General features: G+C 34.7%; 2 protein-coding genes across 3 annotated transcripts; both read right to left on the bottom strand.

Annotated features, from left to right (window-relative positions):
- Positions 1–355: 355 nt before the first annotated feature.
- On the bottom strand, positions 356–9,534 carry LOC110721555 (dolichyl-diphosphooligosaccharide--protein glycosyltransferase subunit 2-like). Its single transcript, XM_021900731.1, has 20 exons — positions 9,375–9,534; positions 9,094–9,232; positions 8,053–8,245; positions 7,803–7,892; positions 7,255–7,317; positions 7,052–7,121; positions 6,763–6,827; positions 6,091–6,145; positions 4,994–5,121; positions 4,756–4,871; positions 3,974–4,043; positions 3,316–3,420; positions 3,113–3,202; positions 2,860–3,008; positions 2,390–2,501; positions 2,233–2,316; positions 1,729–1,809; positions 1,430–1,654; positions 929–1,051; positions 356–703 (listed from the first exon to the last, which is right to left on the bottom strand). The coding sequence occupies exons 1-20, from the start codon at positions 9,382–9,384 to the stop codon at positions 599–601; spliced, it is 2,073 nt and encodes a 690-aa protein (XP_021756423.1). The 5' UTR covers positions 9,385–9,534; the 3' UTR covers positions 356–598.
- Positions 9,535–10,428: 894 nt separating this feature from the next.
- LOC110721554 (tetratricopeptide repeat domain-containing protein PYG7, chloroplastic-like) lies at positions 10,429–15,426 on the bottom strand. Of its 2 annotated transcripts, none has more exons than XM_021900729.1 (5): positions 14,985–15,426; positions 12,858–12,909; positions 11,934–12,226; positions 11,430–11,576; positions 10,429–10,891 (listed from the first exon to the last, which is right to left on the bottom strand). In XM_021900729.1, the coding sequence occupies exons 1-5, from the start codon at positions 15,219–15,221 to the stop codon at positions 10,610–10,612; spliced, it is 1,011 nt and encodes a 336-aa protein (XP_021756421.1). In that variant the 5' UTR covers positions 15,222–15,426; the 3' UTR covers positions 10,429–10,609. The 2 variants fall into 2 exon arrangements, with proteins under 2 accessions (XP_021756421.1, XP_021756422.1); XM_021900730.1 differs by having other exon boundaries at positions 12,858–12,913; positions 14,985–15,234.
- Between the last annotated feature and the right edge of the window lie 3,581 nt (positions 15,427–19,007).

Here is a 19,007-nt window from a genome sequence, read left to right as displayed (position 1 = left end):
TTTTAAATCTTCAAATTTGAGTGTTAATCAACAATATACAGTTTTTATAACAATAGCTACTGCATAGACATCTTCAAAATTGGATATGGTTGATTAGAAGTATTAGTCACAATACTATAAGTACAAAGTCCTTTCCTATGTCCCTTCTGTTACAGTTATATCTGTAAGTACAAGACAACATTGATCCAACCTGAACTGAACCATACCGATAAATGCAGATGAAAAGATGTTGCAACTCAGAAACTCAAAATGTGATTCAATTTCAGTTTTATAGCCTTCATTGTTTAAAAACTGGTTAAATGTCTTGATTTTGGGCTGTTGGAACCATAGATTGGAGGGCAATAACAATGTTGGGGGGAGGGGAATATCGTAAGACTTCATAGAAGAGAATGCTTTTAGATAAAAGTTCTGAATACATGTGTATACAATAAAATAAAGAACTACACTATAGCTGGCACTCTCAAGTGAAAAATCGAATTCTACAAAATTGACTCTAAATGTCTACAACTTCTCAACTTTCTGAAAGGGGAATTCCTCAAATAAATATGTGACCCAGCAACATACTTCAATCAAGGAAATTTTCCTCCAATGTACCGTGCTAGTCAGCTTTCACTTTGGCTAGGTTGGAAAGAGTCCTGTGACCGACAAATAACAAGAAGACTCCCAGGAAGCTCAGGTACTTCAGTGTTGTAAACAGGTTCAACTGCAGGTATTGAACAAAGGGTTGAATACAGAAGAAGCATTTGCAGATGCGCAAACACAAGAAAATAAAATTGAAAAAATAAAGATTTCCAAAGATGGAAAATGAATCAAGTCCAGACCAAGAGAAGAATTTGGAAAAAAAAATAATAATAATAAGATACAGTTTTGTACAAAGGAGTTACAGTAAATCACAAATTCATATAGAAAGAGAGTTGTATACACAAACCTTCAGCCAGAAAAGGACATAGAGGCAAAGTACAGCTGCAATACCAACATGGAAGAGTGCAGCAAATGCAGCAGATACTGTTGCTGTAGGGAACTTCTTAAAGTTCACCCCAAGGCGAAGGAGCTGCAAGAAGGCATTGAAGATCAGAGTAAGAGAAAAAGTGACACCTCAAAGGCTAACAGTTGAGTAAATTGAACAGAAATTAAAAGTACAAAACTACAAACAATATAAAATCGAATGGTCAGTGGTTCACAAAGGCTAAAGCATGTGTGTTACGATAGTCAGAACAAACAAAAGGGCAACTTTTTAACAGCAAGAAATTCTACTTCAATGCATACTAATAATCAAAATGGCATGAACAATTTAATATCTTGTACTGTAATTTGACATCTTAGAGCTTATTTTATACTACGTACAATTATTTCTACGAACAAGGAAATAATTGACTTTTGTCCAGTTGGGGCACAACGGAAAGAAAATGGCATGAACATATTAACTTACCCCAATAAAAAATCCTACAAGTGGAACAAGCGTAAGGCCCAAGAAAACAAGAGACAGTTCCTTAGGTGGACGCGTTTCTGGGGCTCTGAATATGTGTGCTATTTCTTCTTTGGGTCCAAACCTCGAAAGAGGGTCAATTGGCTGAAGAGGTGGCCGAGTTGCCTTCTCAGGTGCTTCAGGAAGATCTAAGTCGATATGACCCAGGTATCGAAAGAAAGAGTTCTCCTGAAAAGGTCAATTTAGAAAAACCATACCAATGCAAGTACTAATACATTGAAAATGTACAGAATCATAATTACCATGACAGCATCTCCAACGGTTAATTGCAGATCATACTTGCCAGAAAGGTAGTAGAGCTTGTCCACTAGTCCAAGGAAATCCTACAGAATGAAATCATGAGATGATGCTTGCAGATACCTGATTTTGGAAAGATGATAAAACTATAAACTGTACACAATATTTCATCCATGCGATATACGTGATGTACATGGAGCAAAGAATTTAGGAGTTTCAAAGCCAAGCAACAATGCTATAATTAGATCGAAAGACCCCTCATGGAAGGCTGTACTACATAGCAATGTGAAACATCCCCAACAATTGTGGTTTTTCCCATTAGAAATATTTTTTGATCCAATTCAGTTTCTATTTGCTAGTTTTGATTTCTCTTGTAGATATCATATGCCTCTTCTGTTAATGAGTTAACTTTACTTTCAAAATTAAAAAAAGAAACTCATATAATTCTATGCAGATATAGAAAGATTCATTGGTGACATGATATGCCGAAAGCAGTAAAGGAAACTTACCAGTGTAAATTCAAACGTTTTTCCTGAACTCCCAACAACAAATACATGTTCAACATTTGTCTCGTGTCTCAGCTTCAGCAATGCCTGCCGCCGCCATCTTGATTAGCAAATTATCTAAAGATCTTCAAGCATTCTCTAAAAATATAAAATAAAAAACCTGATGGGGCTTGAATGTATTTCCCAGAGGTGAGGACAGCTGGAAGGAGAGGCGCAGCTTCTGAAGATGATTTGCTGACAGAGAAATGGCACTGTCTGTGGACAAATCTAACCTGCAATCCCATAATCTAACATTAAAAAACTTGATTATTGCAAGACAACTCTCTAATAAAGAGTTTTCTTTTCATTTCTTGAACAAGCATGTCAAGCCCAGATTCTAGAACAAGAAATGAGTGTGCCTAATCGACTATGGTACACCAAGTGTTCAAAATAAACTATAATGTCTCCATTTTCTAATTTAGCTCAGATGCGACCATAAGTTCTCCAACAGCCAAATTGTGGAATTTCATTTTGCACAGATGCGACTTTGGAATATATGATTTAAAATAGTGTCGTTATCTGATATATCATGCTTAGAATCAAAGATGGTGGATGAATAAAAGTTCAGAAACTTATTGGAAATATACTTACTTTTTCTGAGATTCCACATTGCCAAGATCATTATCAAGGACTGATATCTCTGCATTTTCAACTTTAATTTCTCCTGTGAAATAAATTTTAACCCAAGTTCGGCCTCCTGTAGCATATATATCACTCTGACTTGGATCATTGAGAGCAATCTAATCCATGATCCAAAAAAAGGAAAAAAAAAAAGGTCAATTTCTGACTTTTTTCTGAATGAGATCGCAACATTAGCAGTGTTAAGTGAGGAGCAGAATATCACCTTGAAAACAAATTCATATTTCCCAACATCAATGTCCTTTGGCAAAGAATCCAAAACATGGAATCCACCATCTGCGGCATACTTAAGATCCTGATACAACAGATTTGGCTTTATTAGTTGCCAAGTCATTAAAAAGCTTGTAGGAAATCAGAATTGTAAATATAAGAAACAAATCAAGCAACATAAGCCAAGTTTGTCAAAACCTGGTTCTCAATCACGGGAGCACTTTTTGAATTAACACTGGCAGCTTGCACGATTTTCACTGTCAGGGCAGGTGCCTCAGACCCAAGTACGGTGTTCACCTTAACCTGCTCACATATATTACAGTTAAAACAAACTTAACTCTAGAAAATACTCCATACTTGTCAATTTGTAACACTTTGCAGCCTTAAAAAAAGGAGGTAAACTATGCACATATTATTACAGGAAATTATACTTACTGATGCTATGAGATACAAGAGCTTCAATCAGCCAATATCACATTTCACTAACCACATATGATACTCATGACAAGCTCATAGACCATACTAAAGTGGTTGAGGAAGAAAAAGGGGAAAAAAAAAAAAAAACTGAATTTTCACTAACAGCACTACCCCCCCCCCCCCCAAAAAAAAAAAAAAAAAAAAAAAAAAGGTATCCTATATAAGCTGCCTCCAGTTCACATATTAGACATCAATGAGACCAGTGAGCCTGGATATATAGCCTACATAGTACACATGCGGACACTAACAATAGAATGGTCTACTCTACATTTTCCTTTGCCCTCAAAACTACATCTATGGGAAGCAAGCCCTCACACTAAAGTAATTTAGGCACATAAAAAGCAACTTCTCAAATATGAAAGATAAAAATGGTGGATACCTTGAGCTGGTCATTTCTGGAATAGGATAGCACAGTAGAAGGGAGTGACAAGATCAATGGAATTGACACCCTACACAGAAAAAAAGATTGTTACATTTACATGAAGCTCAAGTCACCATACTCTGTTATTCATGCATTGTCGAGGGAACAAAACAGCAAAATGCAAATCAATAGGGAAGTTAACAGTATTGAGAGAAAAATCACTTTTATAGTTATTGAAATCTGATATAATATAAAATGTAAAAAAATTGACTGGCAATTATTTGCAATATTTATTATGCAGGGACATACACTCAGTGCTATGGGGTCAATCTTCAAACCTACTAAATCAAGCCATTTGAAACCAGATAAGTACATATTACAAAAATAATATAGAATTTTCGTTGCTTGTATTAGTAGAAATTGAATTTAATTCAAAACCCAACAACTTAGAGTTATTTGTTAATTTGATCCAAAACTAACTAATCTGAACCACCAGACGTCCAGACCTGAAATCTCCTTTCATACACAAAAATATAATTACGTATACTTTTTATTATATAGAATACTTCCCAAAATATTTTAGCTATTTGTAATTTCTCAAAGTTAAATTCAATTCTTAGTGTTTCATATTGGCTAAAAGGTCTATAAATTGAAATTTACATGAAACCTGACCATTCCAATGCCTATATTACCAAGGAAGAATCAGGATAATTTAGTAAATCTAAAATGAAGAATTAAAAGAATAAGTTACCCATTGAAACAAGAAGAGATGAAAGATATGCATGCTATTCAACCATTACCTGTTGTTTTCCAACAAAGCTAATGCATCAATCTGTTCAAAGAAATCATGGGAATTTCCAGGCACTCCAATGCCAAGAAAATATTTTGCCAAACCCAAAATTTTGTCTCCAGAAACCTGCATATTGCATTTCAAATTAGGAAAATATCTTCACAATTCATCATTCACCCTCTTGCAAGCACAAACACCTATGCACAGGGCCACCTGTAATAAATCTTTTTACATGTATATCTACTTACAGTAATCTTCCCAGAGGTTACATCAGCAAATGCCACAAGTCCTCGAACAACTGATGATGTAGTTGAAAGTGGACCTTGGTATTCAAGAGCATCAACAACTTTCTCATCAAAGAACATGGCACCGTCATCTGTAGGTAGGTAATAAATTAGAAGATAAAATAAAAGGAAAAAGCAACAGCAAACAATAAGCTAGTCTCATCACTTAATACATAGACGTGAGCTTGATACTTCAGCAAATCTGAAAGGTAATTCCAACATTTTGAAGCATAACTAGAGCATTATTTAAACGACACAAATTTCACTTATAAACTATCTTCGTTCTCTTTTGTTGGCCATTTTTATCACGTCCCTTTTTTATTTAAAAAGAAAAAGGTTTTGGGGGGAGAGGGATGGGAATATGACTTTTTGTTTGACTTATGAATCATGAACTCATGATATGCAAGTATCACTTTTAATAGATAACCAAAGAGCAAAAAAAGATAAAAGACAACCTATGATGCTTATTAATAAAAATAATTGGGGATGTAACACATCCTTCTTAGGAAGATTTAGCAAAGACTAGCGATTGGGGGTTAGGTGCTTAATTTAATGAATAGAACAAACTATCATCGGTTTTGGAGTGAGAAAAGGGCTCATATGGCCACATCTCTCATTGTTATTGAGGCGTGAATGAGTTTCCAACTATCATCAGTTTTGGAGTGAAAAAAAGGGCTCATATGGCCACATCTCTCATTGTTATTGAGGCGTGAACGAGTTTCCAGGTCTATAAACTTGTTCAATCTCGTACTATAACTAGATTCTAGATATTCAATGTTTGACACAAGATTTCTGACAAAATGCTATCCATGTTACAAAATCAAGAGCTATATCACAACATAAACACATTATTGACATACTACAATTATCGGATATCATGCAAGCTCACAAAAATATTCTAACAGAAAACCACACGATCCATTATGAAATTCATTTGACATTTCTTTGTTAAACCCTTTGAAATAATTCATTTGAATATCACAGATGCATATCACCAACATAATAATACTAAGTAGCAGTGAGGCAGTGATGGGAGTACACAAGGGAAGATTTCCACATACCGTACTTCTCAACGCTGTCAAACAGTTTCACTATATCATTCTTCAGAGTACCAATCTGTCCAATGTCCATTCAACAAAGATATTAGATAAAGCCCCAAAATTATTGCTACAGCAGAATCATATGTGATACGTACATAAAAGTATAAGAGTAATGAAGTATGGCATTACAATCGCAAGACTATATGGCCAGCTACAAATCAATTTGCAGGTCAAGGGTGTGTTGCAGCCATTACAAGAAGATAATGACCGAATGTTGGATGGAACACAGATGATCTAAACTGTGGTAAAAGATTCAAAGAGTGGAAACAACATACTTTACTCTAAAATAGTATAACCTCCCTTATCTGAAGGGAAGGGGAAAGATGTATTAATCCTTCACCAATATGCATAAACTAAGATGATATCAATGTAATAAAACTAATTTTCCAACTTATCAAAGGATAACTAGTGGCAATATAAATTTAAAACCATCCAAAAATCCAAACAAAGATGCCTGGGTATTTACATAGAGTCACACAGACATTTCAATATTAACACTTAAATTGATTACCAAAAACCAACATAGCTACAAGAAGACAATCAATCTAATAAACAGCAGTCATCTGTATCACATGAATAAATCAGAATTGCCATGTTCAGAAGATGGGTGGGAATAGCACATTATGCAAATACCAGTGATTGATCGATGTCAGCTGAGGCTAATGACACAACACCAGCAAGAGTTTCAAGAGCTATTCCTGCAGCAAACAGACAGTTAGCATTAGACAAAAGGTCAGTAGTCTAAGGATAGAAAATTTTTATCAATTTGAAATAAAAGTCATTAACAGCAACAAAACAGTCACCACACCCCCCAAAAGTATGCATTTTATACAACACCACATACTAGAAACAGCTAGGGTCTACAGATGGACGTAAAACTAATACAAAAAATGGAGATCAAATTTATAAGGGGAGATACTACCAGCAGCACGAGTACTGGACTCAGGTTTGTTGGAACTATAGCGCCACCGTCCATCACTTTGACCAAGAGCCTAACAAAAATGTATCAACATAAGCTATGGCATCCAATCGAATTAAAAAGCCAAAGGAGCAAAACCATAAAGCATACAACCTAGAGCCAACTATGGGAGAAGAGATTAACAATGAAAATCCAAAAAAACCAACCTTGACTGAGCGGAAGATTTGATCAGCATTTTCAAGCTGAATTTCTAGATCAGCAGCCTGATCCTGCACATATGTTTATGAAATAATTGCCAAAAAAATATCAAGAATGCCAAGCAATAAAGTAAATCATGAAAATGATAGAAACTAACATAATTTAGCTTTGATATTCAGCAATGTCAACGTATCATATGGTGCAAACTTTTAAAAAATTGGTCCACACAAGTACACAACATAAATTTGACAAAAAAAGCTTTAGATTCATCCATTTCCAACGTAGATGAGTATTTGCTTCCTTGGATTTGAAATAATAGAACATAAATGACTTGTTCATTGTGTGTGCATAATTCTTATTGTGGAGTAGGCTAATAGCACATGGTCATTTCCTTTCAATAATCAATTGGAAACAGTCACTTTGTATTATTGAGGAAAGGTTGCAAATATCTGCCCCTTCTCTCCCCTCCCCTAACGTTGGAGGAAGCCTCTTCAAAGTCAATTGATCAATGTTGATGTTAAAAAAAGGAAAATGGCAAATTGCAGAGAATTTTTACCTTAAGAAGTACCAAGCTTCCAACTGAATAGTAGAAGTCAAGCAATGAGTTTGCTTTAGTGATTGCCGCTTGCAGTTTTGAGTTGACAGCCTTAAAAGGATGGGAGGGAGAGAGAGATAGAGAAGAAAAAAAGAAAGGTCAAAAACACCTCAGACCTATTGACTGATTCTTATTCTTATTCCTAAAAAGAATAAGTAAATCCCCCTTAGATCAATTTGACAATTTTTGGGACCTTTTGAAGAATGGTTACCTTAAAATTCTCTCCATCAATTTTGCACTTAAGGACTCGGTTCGATTTCAATGCAACACTGAGATCCTTCAAACTAGCAGATGAAGACTTAAGGGTCTCCGTAATCAATGCACATGTTGAAGTACTTGTATCAAGATCTTTCCCAATTCCAAGGATCTCAAAAGTTCTTAAAGCCTCATAAGCGTCTTCAAGACTATCCAAAGACAAGTTGAAGTCAACAAATGTTCAACAAAGAACAGCCTCAAAGAACTATTTAATTGAGCATACTACAAATAAGAAGAAAATAGACACACAAGCTTAAGACAGAAATAACACTGCTTTACATGATGCATGTAAGTATGTCATTTGCCTGCCAAATAGAGCGCTAATGCAAAACGGAAATGAATATTTACAGTCATCATCAAACAGGCACAAGATTACACAGTAAACATAAACTGCTAGTCTTCCACTTCGTATTCAAATCAGTGGCAGTACAATATTCCTACTTCTAGAAATGATTGAGCATCAAATTTCAGGGATTTAAAAAAAATCCCCAAACCAACCATTTCCACAATCCAATTCATTTGTAGCATTTAGAAGGTATTGAGACCTCAGTCATCATTCGGGAGATATAACCAACAATTACACATGCCATTTGCATTACGATTTTGGTTTGCAATAACAATTTGGCCAGCTGAAATTCTTTATAATTCATCAAACAAGCTTCTGACAGTAGTCCCCTACTCCTACAAAATCCGCACCTAATGTATGCAATTCAAGTTCTAAAACTCAATTCTTCACCTACTTCCGAGAACACCAAATAGCAGGTTAAGCAACACCGAAATCGGCCACCGAGTTCTACCTTTTTCCAATTTGATTAACCTAAACATCCTCAAGATATCTAGATTTCAAACTTTTAACTAAATTAACAGCACAATGGATCAAATTGAGCAATAACAACCTGTAGAAAATCGCCATTCTAATTCATTGTTGCACATTCAAACAAAACTTACTTAGAAAATAGATAATCAAAGCAAGGGTTTAAGTAGGGGTTTTGAAAACCTTTTAAAGGATCCATCGATTGGCTTGAAAATCTCAAGAGCCGCAGATCGGTGAGAATGCGAAATTGGGCGAAAGATCGCAGCTTCACAGATCGACGCAATTAGAAAAAGGGCCAAAAACCCTAGGTTTCGAGCCATTCCTGCAAAAATCACCCAAATTTGGGGGAAAATCGAATTTTAGAGTGAGATTAAACAAATTTGCTGAGATTTAACAAACAATCTAAAAATTTGATTTGATTTGTTCAAAACGTTTGATTGAATTTGAAGAATGAGAGATCTTACTGGCTTTCATTGTATCAAAATTACGACGAACTGTTACTTAGGAGAGAGAAAATGAGAGTGGGAGAGGAAGAACAGAGTGAATGAATTGAATGAAACAATGGAAGAGAAAAAACAAGAGTGAAGACTTGTGAGTTGACGATGTGGTTGGTTCGGGTCAGTTTGTTGGACCCTGGATTTGGGTTTTGGTGGTTCATACTTAATTCACGAGTTCACGATAGTCTTGACTGTGTTTGTGTTAGCCGGTTAGGAAACCTACCAAAATTAACGTTAACGTACTCCGTGATATTTATGGTGTGTGTTTCACATACTCCGCCTATGAGTACATTTTAAGTATCATAAGCATATACAAACTTAGCAAATGAGTTGGTTCGTTTCAGATTTAGTGCTATATAAAGGTTAGAACCGCCTTATTTGAATTCCAATTGTTTAATAAATGAGCTAGATACTTTTACCTAGAATCGACTCGTCCATGACCTTTTAACTTGATATTTTCAGGCGAGTCATCTAATTTTATTTTGATGAATTTGTAAGTATATTGCAAATACCCTGTATCATATCTATTTTAATACGTGCGACACAAGTTATGTCAACTATACACAAACATGGTCTGCTCTAAGGATGACATCGAAATTTTGTGGTTTTCTCCACTTATCCAATCTTTCAGTCAATGTTGATCTTTAAACACTTATTGAATAGATAATTACCCTTTTTAGAAGCACCAAGACTTTCTTAGCTTAAACGACTAATCATTTTAGAGTGTCGTTTTTTATAAGGAGCTTTTAACATTTCAATTACCTTTTGAACTCGTAAGTCAATTTCATCAAAAAACTCTTGCTCACTGTGTGGATAGACTGATGGACAACAGTTCATACTCATCTCCTATTAACTTGGCTCCATGCCTTCATTAAAGTTTGCTAATTGAGGTTGGCTAGGCTGTGCATCAATATTAAAGGGTTTAAAGATGATTTTGTCGAAAAATCAAAATACTGAAATACTCCTAGTAGGGTACAAACTGGATAAAATTGATAAATTTACATTACAGAATGCATTTATCTTTTCCTGAAACAACTTATATTATCAGAACTTGTACAAGTAGAAATATTACAAACGCCTTACAATATGAAACAAAGGAAGCAAAAGGCAACCACTTGAGTTCATATATTGTCACAACTCAAGAACCAGTTTTCAAATTCATACCATGTCAAAATTCAAGTTAGTTTAACATCATAACACTATCACCTTTCTTTGGATTTTACAGGGACACCTTTGTACATGTTAACACGCTCCCTCAGTGACTCAACTCGAGGGCGTGCCACCTTGTTATTAGGATCGAAAAGCAACACTTCTTCAAATGCCTTAAGAGCAGTCTTGAGATCCTTTTTCTGTTCATATGCATCACCAAGGTTGTTCCAAGCAGTGACATACCCTGGTTGAAGCTTAACAGCTTTCTCAAACTGCGCGATACCCTTGTCAATCTTTCCATCACGCACATAACTCACACCCAATGCATTATAAACCTGTAGGTGCAGATTTTTAAGTTAAGACCTGTTATTTACAGTATAGTGCAGAGAATTCCTAAGAAAGTTGTGTAATGGAGCATCATGACTAGCTATGGTAAATGGATTCTTCATTCACCATAAACCATGTCAGAATTTCAACACTCTGGCATCAATATGGATACTTGACATTTCATTTTGGACCAAAAACATAAGTTTTCATAATATAGCCGACAGTGACACTGCGACAGTTCATTGTTTAAGGCTTTAAGCCAGCATATGATCAAATTAAGCATAATAAACAAACACCTTCCATTTGAGGTCTTGGGGTTTACAGTGTAACTCTTACTAATTTCAATCAGTACAAGAACTATTTAATTCAGAGACTTTCATATCAGGCCAATTTTTCAATATGTAGTGAAGGAGAAGGCGTGAATATTGAATGACATGCTTTGAAATTTGAATGGTTTCCTTGACATATGGAAAAGAAACGATGAAAGATAAATATGAAGACTACGCAAAATTTAAGAAGCCTAAAAATTATCATTGCTATTCAAACCTGGGCAAGATCCTGGTCATCTCCATCCCATTTCTCAATTGCTTGAAGCAAGAATTTAGTCGCAGCTGGGTAAAACTTCCGTCTCAGCATCACTGCTCCAAGTTCAAAGAGTTCAGTTGCATTTGCGTCACCACTCCTTACTTGCTCCTATAATTGCACGAAGTTGATTTTTCATGCACATCTCACAAAGACCACAGGTCATATACAGTGTTTATGAAGGATATTTTTAGAATCAGAAAGATAATTTGGAATGAAAAGGGTTATTTTTGAAGAAACTACTACTATCTAGAGAGTGTTATCCTCAAAGGAAAAAGAGGGTTGTGCAAAGGACACCTAACTTTGTCTCACATAGAAATGAAAATAGAGCAAGGTTAAGATCCCTTCATACAAAGATCCTTGGATTAGTAATCCCTTTTCTATTTCTACTATAGATGTTATACTATAGAATCTTAAATCTTATACTATAGATGTTAGATACACATGCATCAAAATAAAAAAGCTGACCTGCAATTCTTTAGCAGAAAGATCAAGTTCACGGCGAACAAGGACCTGACGGATAACAAAAAAAGTCCCAACTCCAAGCAAAGCCAGCAGCAAAAGCACATATGACAACTGAATTCCCAATTCAAACAACTCTCCAACTTCATAAACTGGATTTATTTTGATGTCAGTGCTGGAGTATGCCACTTCCGAAGAAGTCAGCCAGGCAATTGTAGCAGATGAAAGGATACTAGCACCTCTTAACAAGCCCTTCATATTTTTGCCATCTTTCACGGTGCAAAGTTTCTTAGAGAGATCTGCAACAGTTGAAATCAAGACCCTTAGCATCAAATATGTAAGCAAGAGTAGCCAAAGCAAAAATACACTATACCTAACTGAAGGTGCATTAATATCTACTCAGTAACCCATAAATGATGGCTCCACGGGTTCTAATATAGAAGGGGGTTGTACCTTTTTTAAAAAAAGCAACGAAATCATATTTAAATGACTGTCATGGACAGTGTTAGCTAGTATATATATACACTACAGAATGATAGTGAATTTATATTTCCCTTTGCCTTGATTAGTATTTTCACTTTTAACCAACAAGATAATTAAAAACCTTTTTTTTGAAACGAGGAAGAGATAAAATATTAATACAAGTATACAACATAAAATAAGTTAAATTCCAATAAAGTGGTTTATTAGTTCCTTTGTTAAACATTTTCATCAAAGTAAAAGAACAAATACTTTTCTCATAAATCAAAGTGATGTAGTAATGATGTATTCTAAAGAAGGTGAGTAGATGCCATTCTCTAGCTGATAGAATACATAGAATTGTGCTCCGGACTATCGTAAGAAACAAATATTCGGAAATTTAAGATATTTGAAAATATTGATGTCTACAATATCATACTACAAAGTTGAAATTAAGATGAGAGGATTTACCATGCTGATCTATTGATAAGATTGGTCGCAATGTCAATGCCATTCCAAATTTCTGCCTTCATACACGACAAAGGAGAAAAATTAAAGACTGTGTGCAGACCAGTAAAGCATAAAGAAAATTCTCACTAGCTAAGGAATCACAAACGTCAGACGGTAAGAGTTATCATATCATTCACTGATTTTTGGAACTTAATCAAATGACATAAATCATAATAGGAGCCACATATCACAACTTTAAGACATGTAGACACTTGAGCCAATACTGTGTTGTTAAATGGCTTTAACCTATCTTTAGTCCTATAATTGCTTAAATAGGAGTACGGAATACGTAAACATGTGACGCACCATTATGATTATCAACATATCACATTACTAACTAATAACTTAGCACTAAACATGCTATAGAAAATTGCACAGTACTAGGCTGCACTAAGTGAAACACTGAAACTTTGAGTTCCTCTTACATGCAAACAAATCTCATACATGCATATCCTCCTACAAACAGAAAGAAAGAAGGTACATCTAAAAAATTACACATCCATTAAAATGTACATCTAGGACAGCTTCACTGCAAGTAGAGCACGGAGATATCATTTTGTTGACACAGCTGATTATAGGAATAAGTTACTCCAGTTAAATTTAAGCTATATTGGTATAAGCTTTTCGAAGTCACCAATATGGAACCTACATCAGTAAGAATAAAACAAGTTCTTGGGTAGTTAGTACAGAATTAAATACTAAATGAAGTATGTGGCATGAGCATTATTGAAAGATGCTGCTCACTCATGGAACATATATAGTTACCAAAATTCCTCATTAACAAGCAACATTCATTTCACATGATTACACTCTTCCTTAACCGATGCTGAACTTGCTTTCCTTTATTCTGCATGTTCTCGGGGAAATTTGGCTTGCTTTTGTTTTTCCCCAAATTCCTCAATAAGGTAAGTCCTTTCAAACAATTACAGATACTTATGTTTATACAATACTAGTGTTTGGGCAAGTGCACCATCTTAGAACAATTAATATCCTTTTTATCCGCTTCATAATTTGGTCATCAGACTCATCACATTACAAAAATCAAGTTTTCAACCAGAATCCAAGCATATAAAAGACACAAATCAACCTTTATTTTGCTCAATAATTAAAGGCATATTGCTTTAAAGCTTCCATACAGTAACCTTACAAGGGAAAGACTGAAGAAGTTCAAGCATGATAATGTTTCATACAAAACCCATAAAGGCATATAGCTAGAGCTTCCAAGCAATAACCTTACAAGGTAAAGATTGAAGAAGTCCAAGCATGATAATGTTCTGTACAAAAGCCCACATTGGAGGAGAGTTTGACCACATACAAGACCAGTAGGGTACAATCCCAAAACCATTGGTGATAGGTGGAGTAGCCCACTAGACTTATAAGTTCGTCAAATTCCCATTTCTTCTTCAATGTGAAACAACTTGTCCCATGTCAGATGTGGGTTATTATCTTAATAAAGCCAAAAGTCGACTAGTGATTATTCAACATACTGTTCATTAAATTCCTAGCTAGTTCATACATTCATTGATTACGAGCAACATGTCCGTGAGGGCATCTTATCTTCCTGATTAGTGCATACCTAAAATTATGTGAACCATCACATGCTGAATAAAGCACGGATATCTCTTGGCTCTTGCAAGAGCTGCAACAAAGCTATACTGACATGCCCTCATAGAAGTTTAGAGAGCATATCTTCAATATCTTGCCTCGTAAACAAGAAACAAACATTTCTGGTTACATGAACTACTAAATGAATTAAGTTTCAGTTTAATTAATGAACAAGAATGTTAGGGAAGAGTATTGTCCCCTCTTCTTGATCCATTCTCCCCCTATAAACTTTCAAACAAGCACTTAGCAAGAACTCCCCCCGGTTAGGACCTCACAGAGCTCGAATTCAGATTACTCGGAGTCTAGTAGGCTCTGGATAAGGTCCCATCAAACAAAGTTATCAGCCATATTATAAAGCAATTCAAGCAAAGTACAGCAAACACTCTCACAGCAATAATTTATCCAAATATATACATCATTATAACCAAAACTGCTTAATAAAGGACATATTTCAAGAAAATAGCAAAGAACAAGAGCACTTACATGGCGTTGTAGCTTGATTAAACCATCACAAGAGCTCAAATTTCTGGGATCATTTGCTGAACAAGACAATAACTTGAATTTGGATGGAGAAAAAGAAGCTACCAATACAGAAGAAGAAAAGGAAGATTGAGATAAAAACATGGAAGAAGATTTGCCAGTAGAGGGAGAAAGTGAGGGAGAATTCACCAATATTGGGACGATATGGAAAATTTTATCAGAAATTGAGGTTGAAATCATGGTTTATTTACTGGGTATTTGTTTAATTTTTGTGGGTGTTTGAAATTTTGCAGAAAAATTGGGGAAATTTGGGAGGTTTAAGGAAGAGATTGAGGAGGGAGTGGTTAGAGTGGATAGTGTGTTAGTGTTATAATGAGGTTTGATTTTCCATGGATAAAAATGTGGATAGCAGGTAATCCACTATTCTCTGTTAATATATCTTCCCTTCTCTTTTTACCTCACACAAGAAAGCGAACTTGTGGCTGTTACCTTTGTTCGCTAATCCATAGCCTACTAGATTGAGTACTGTAATTAGAACTTGAGTCGAGTTAGACCTAGGGCAGTCAATTGGTAACAGTCTCTTGAAAATGAGATGAAAAGCTCTCACTTTCACAATAAATGATGTATTCTCAATACATTTATTTAAGTTAAAACAACTCCCTTACAAACTGTTCTAAACATTTGTTGATACATATGTGATAGATTAAATCGACCAAAAGAGATTTGTTCTAACTTTATTATCAAATATCTTAGGTTCAATTAATAACTTTTGTTACTAGAAAAGTTACCCAGCAGAGCTTTATTTGCAATATGATTTATCTTGAATAAAATAAATTCAAGTCTTAGATTTAGGATTATAAGGACTTCATCACACACACACACCCACAAAATATGTTGAAAAAATTGTAATCACCTCAAACTTTATTTTTATTATGGAATTAAGATTATACTTAATCGACAAAGTGATACCTTAACCTGAACAAATGCTCCAATGTTTTTTCTCTAAATGTCCTCATACTCAAACATCTTTACTTATATCTCACCCTGAGTTTTAATGAAAAAACCACTATTCATATTCCTTCAATTTTAATATATCAGTTAATATAAAAGATTTATAGACGTCACTGAAAGAAAGCGTTTTCGAAGAATCACATCAATATTAAACCATACTATATGTAAAAATAGCTACTGTAAAAATTAAGTGATCAAAGTCATCAAACATCCTCTAATATGTGATTTCGTCTTTGCTTGTGAACAAATGAATAAGATAGATTTTAGGGCCTTCAGGTGTCAAGAAAAAAAAGGTGTCTATATGGGCCTTATCACGCACTGGTCCACTAGGAATGACTTTTCTTGTATTTACACTTTTACGGTCCATTGAGCTTTGGGCGTCAATGGGCTCGAAGCTACAGCTTATAATTCAATGTATGCGATTACTTTCGGATGTTCTGGTCGAGTTCCGATAAAGTCAAGTTGGGTTGAATTTATTTTAGATTTGAGTCATTGTGTTCAAACAAGTTAAATTCTGAATTTGGTTTTTTCAAGGTCAGTTTCAGATCATATCAAGTTTGAGCGGGCCTAGGTTAATCTCAGATATTAACATTTTAGTTTTTCTCCTCTCATAACTTTATGCATTAATTTCTATGCCACTTTATTATTTTATTTTTCACAATTGTTTGTATGCGGCCTGTTGTACCATGCGGCCAGCTTAGATTATGGGCCCAACCTTCTTTATGGCCCAAAAAAATAACGGACCCCCATTTCTAATCCCGTTTTCCGTTATATATATATATATATATATATATATATATATATATATATATATATATATATATATATATATATATATATATATATATATATAGGATTAGGATCATGTAAAAACAAGTCTTAGGGTGAAAACATGAAAACAATTAATCCCAGCCGTAGATTATAATCTAGCGGATGATATTTAATGTATATATATCCTAATTTTCTCTCTCCTCCCGCGAAAACACTTTCTCTTTCCTCTGTTATTTTCTTCCTCCTCTTCCTTCTCTCTTCACTTTCTCTCTCCTAATTTCTCGACATTAACGAACTCCTTCAGCAACACCGCTTCAATTACCATCAGCGAACTCCTTCAGCAACACCGCTTCAATTACTTTGATTTTTAGCAATTTCTCAGCTCTACGATCTATTATCAGGTGAGTTCTTTGTGGTAATTTCGCTATTTTTGCACGATTTGAGGTTATTAGGTTTCTGAAATTTTGTTTGCTGGAATTTCATGAGTACTTTTTTGTAGATTCAACCGAAAATTTAATGTCTATTATGTTTTTCGTGTATGATTTTTGTTTAATTTTGTAATTTTGCAAGTTTTTTTATTTTATTTTTTCGATTTGATTTGATTTTTTGAATTTCAACTTAAGTTTCGTTTTAGTAGAAGTATTTTTTAAATGTATTTTGTTTAATTTTTCTTAATTTAAGTAAACTAGGTTTTTATGTGTATTTTTGCTCGAAATTCTGCTTTTGTTGTTGTTCTTCATCTTCTTAGTAACACGATTTTTGTTGAGCATAATTTTGTTTTTGTTGATTTCGAGTTTAGCTGATTTTTGTGGATTTTGATTTCGAATTAATGCCTGTTAGGAATGCGAATAGCTAAAATGCGAATTGTGTGTGTGTGTTTGTGTTTGGAGTAGTTAATTCGAATTTTGAGTAATTTGAAGTGTTTTTAGTGGATTTGTGAGTGAATTCGGGAGAGTTTGGAGTAGTTAATTCGAATTTTGAGTAATTTGAAGTGTTTTTAGTGGATTTGTGAGTGAATTCGGGAGAGTTTGGAGTAGTTAATTCGAATTTTGAGAAATTTGAAATGTTTTTAGTGGATTTGTGAGTGAATTAGTGAGAGTTTGGAGTAGTTAATTCGAATTTTGAGTAATTTGAAGTGTTTTTAGTGGATTTGTGAGTGAATTAGTGAGAGTTTGGAGACATAAATTAGCTACACTGGTTCCTGCTTCCACTTGGTGTCCAACTCGATTTGTATTTTCCCGTGTTCCGTTTGGTGTAGGCAACAGGAATGGTCATCAATCTCTTGCTAATGATGATCTGGAATTGAGACCTGACCAACATGGTGACATGTTTGGAGATGGACTAACTGCCTTGGTTGCATTGGTGTTCCTTGATGCTGTTGTGTTTCTCTCTTACAACCTGTCTTTTCTTATTTGTGATTTGAAGTGGTTTCAGCTGCATCAAATGTCATTAGGTTCCTACATGAATTATTTGCCTTTTGCACTTAGATAAATTTTCTGGTGTTTGTGATATTGATGCAAAGACTCTTTCCACATCAACCGTAGAAAGAAAGAAAGAAAGAAAGAACATAAAGTATGAAGAATGCTTCCTGGTTTAAGATACTGACTTTGATTCTATATGTCCGATTTTTGGTGTTGAGCAGACTGCTTAAGCGACTAACCCAGGAGCTACAGACATCTGGGGTGGATTTGTGATAGATTGCTTCTGATCATGCTAAATCGACATCTACATGACTTTCTTGACTGTTGAAAAGTGTACTTCTAGTCTGACATATGTGCATGGTTAATTTGACTCTGTACTGGATTTTGCTTCAAAATTTCTGAATTAGGCCTGTTTTGAACTTGAATCAAGGCAACCAGAATTCGAGGATTTGGATACCTTAGTTTGATCTGATTTTCACTGCCCTGACCTGACCTGAATTGATTTTTTTATTCGTAAACAAATTGGTTGTCAAAAGACATAAATATGAATATGACCTGAACTTGTTCTAAACCAAACCAAAATAAACTGAATCTTTTTGGAGGGGTGTCGGACTATGTTATTTTTGAAGTTTTGTTTTAAAAAAAGGTCACTATGCCATAAAAAGAGGCAACTACTTTGGTTTCTTTTGTTTATCTTTTCGTATGTCTTGTTACAGGGTGCAACAAGGATTTTCATTCGATTTGGATTAGATTTTATTCCTATGGTGAGAACTAGAGGTGGTGCTACTTTTAAAAAAAGGAGAGGCCTTCGTAGCTCAACAGT

The sequence above is a fragment of the Chenopodium quinoa genome, unplaced genomic scaffold (genome assembly GCF_001683475.1).
Source record: "Chenopodium quinoa cultivar QQ74 unplaced genomic scaffold, ASM168347v1, whole genome shotgun sequence".
NCBI lineage: Eukaryota > Viridiplantae > Streptophyta > Magnoliopsida > Caryophyllales > Amaranthaceae > Chenopodium > Chenopodium quinoa.
Note: the sequence above shows the minus strand (reverse complement) of the source record. Positions and strands in the feature narration are given on the sequence as shown.

Coding starts and splice junctions, on each gene's coding strand:
- LOC110721554 (XM_021900729.1), bottom strand. CDS start 15,221: ATGATTTCAACCTCAATTTCTGATAAAATTTTCCATATCGTCCCAATA. Junction 12,227..12,857: donor CTTATCAATAGATCAGCATG/GTAAATCCTCTC, acceptor CAACTGTTGCAG/ATCTCTCTAAGAAACTTTGC. Junction 11,577..11,933: donor TTTCTGCTAAAGAATTGCAG/GTCAGCTTTTTT, acceptor GTGCAATTATAG/GAGCAAGTAAGGAGTGGTGA.
- LOC110721555 (XM_021900731.1), bottom strand. Junction 3,421..3,973: donor CCAGAAATGACCAGCTCAAG/GTATCCACCATT, acceptor ATATGTGAGCAG/GTTAAGGTGAACACCGTACT. Junction 2,502..2,859: donor AATGTGGAATCTCAGAAAAA/GTAAGTATATTT, acceptor ATGGGATTGCAG/GTTAGATTTGTCCACAGACA.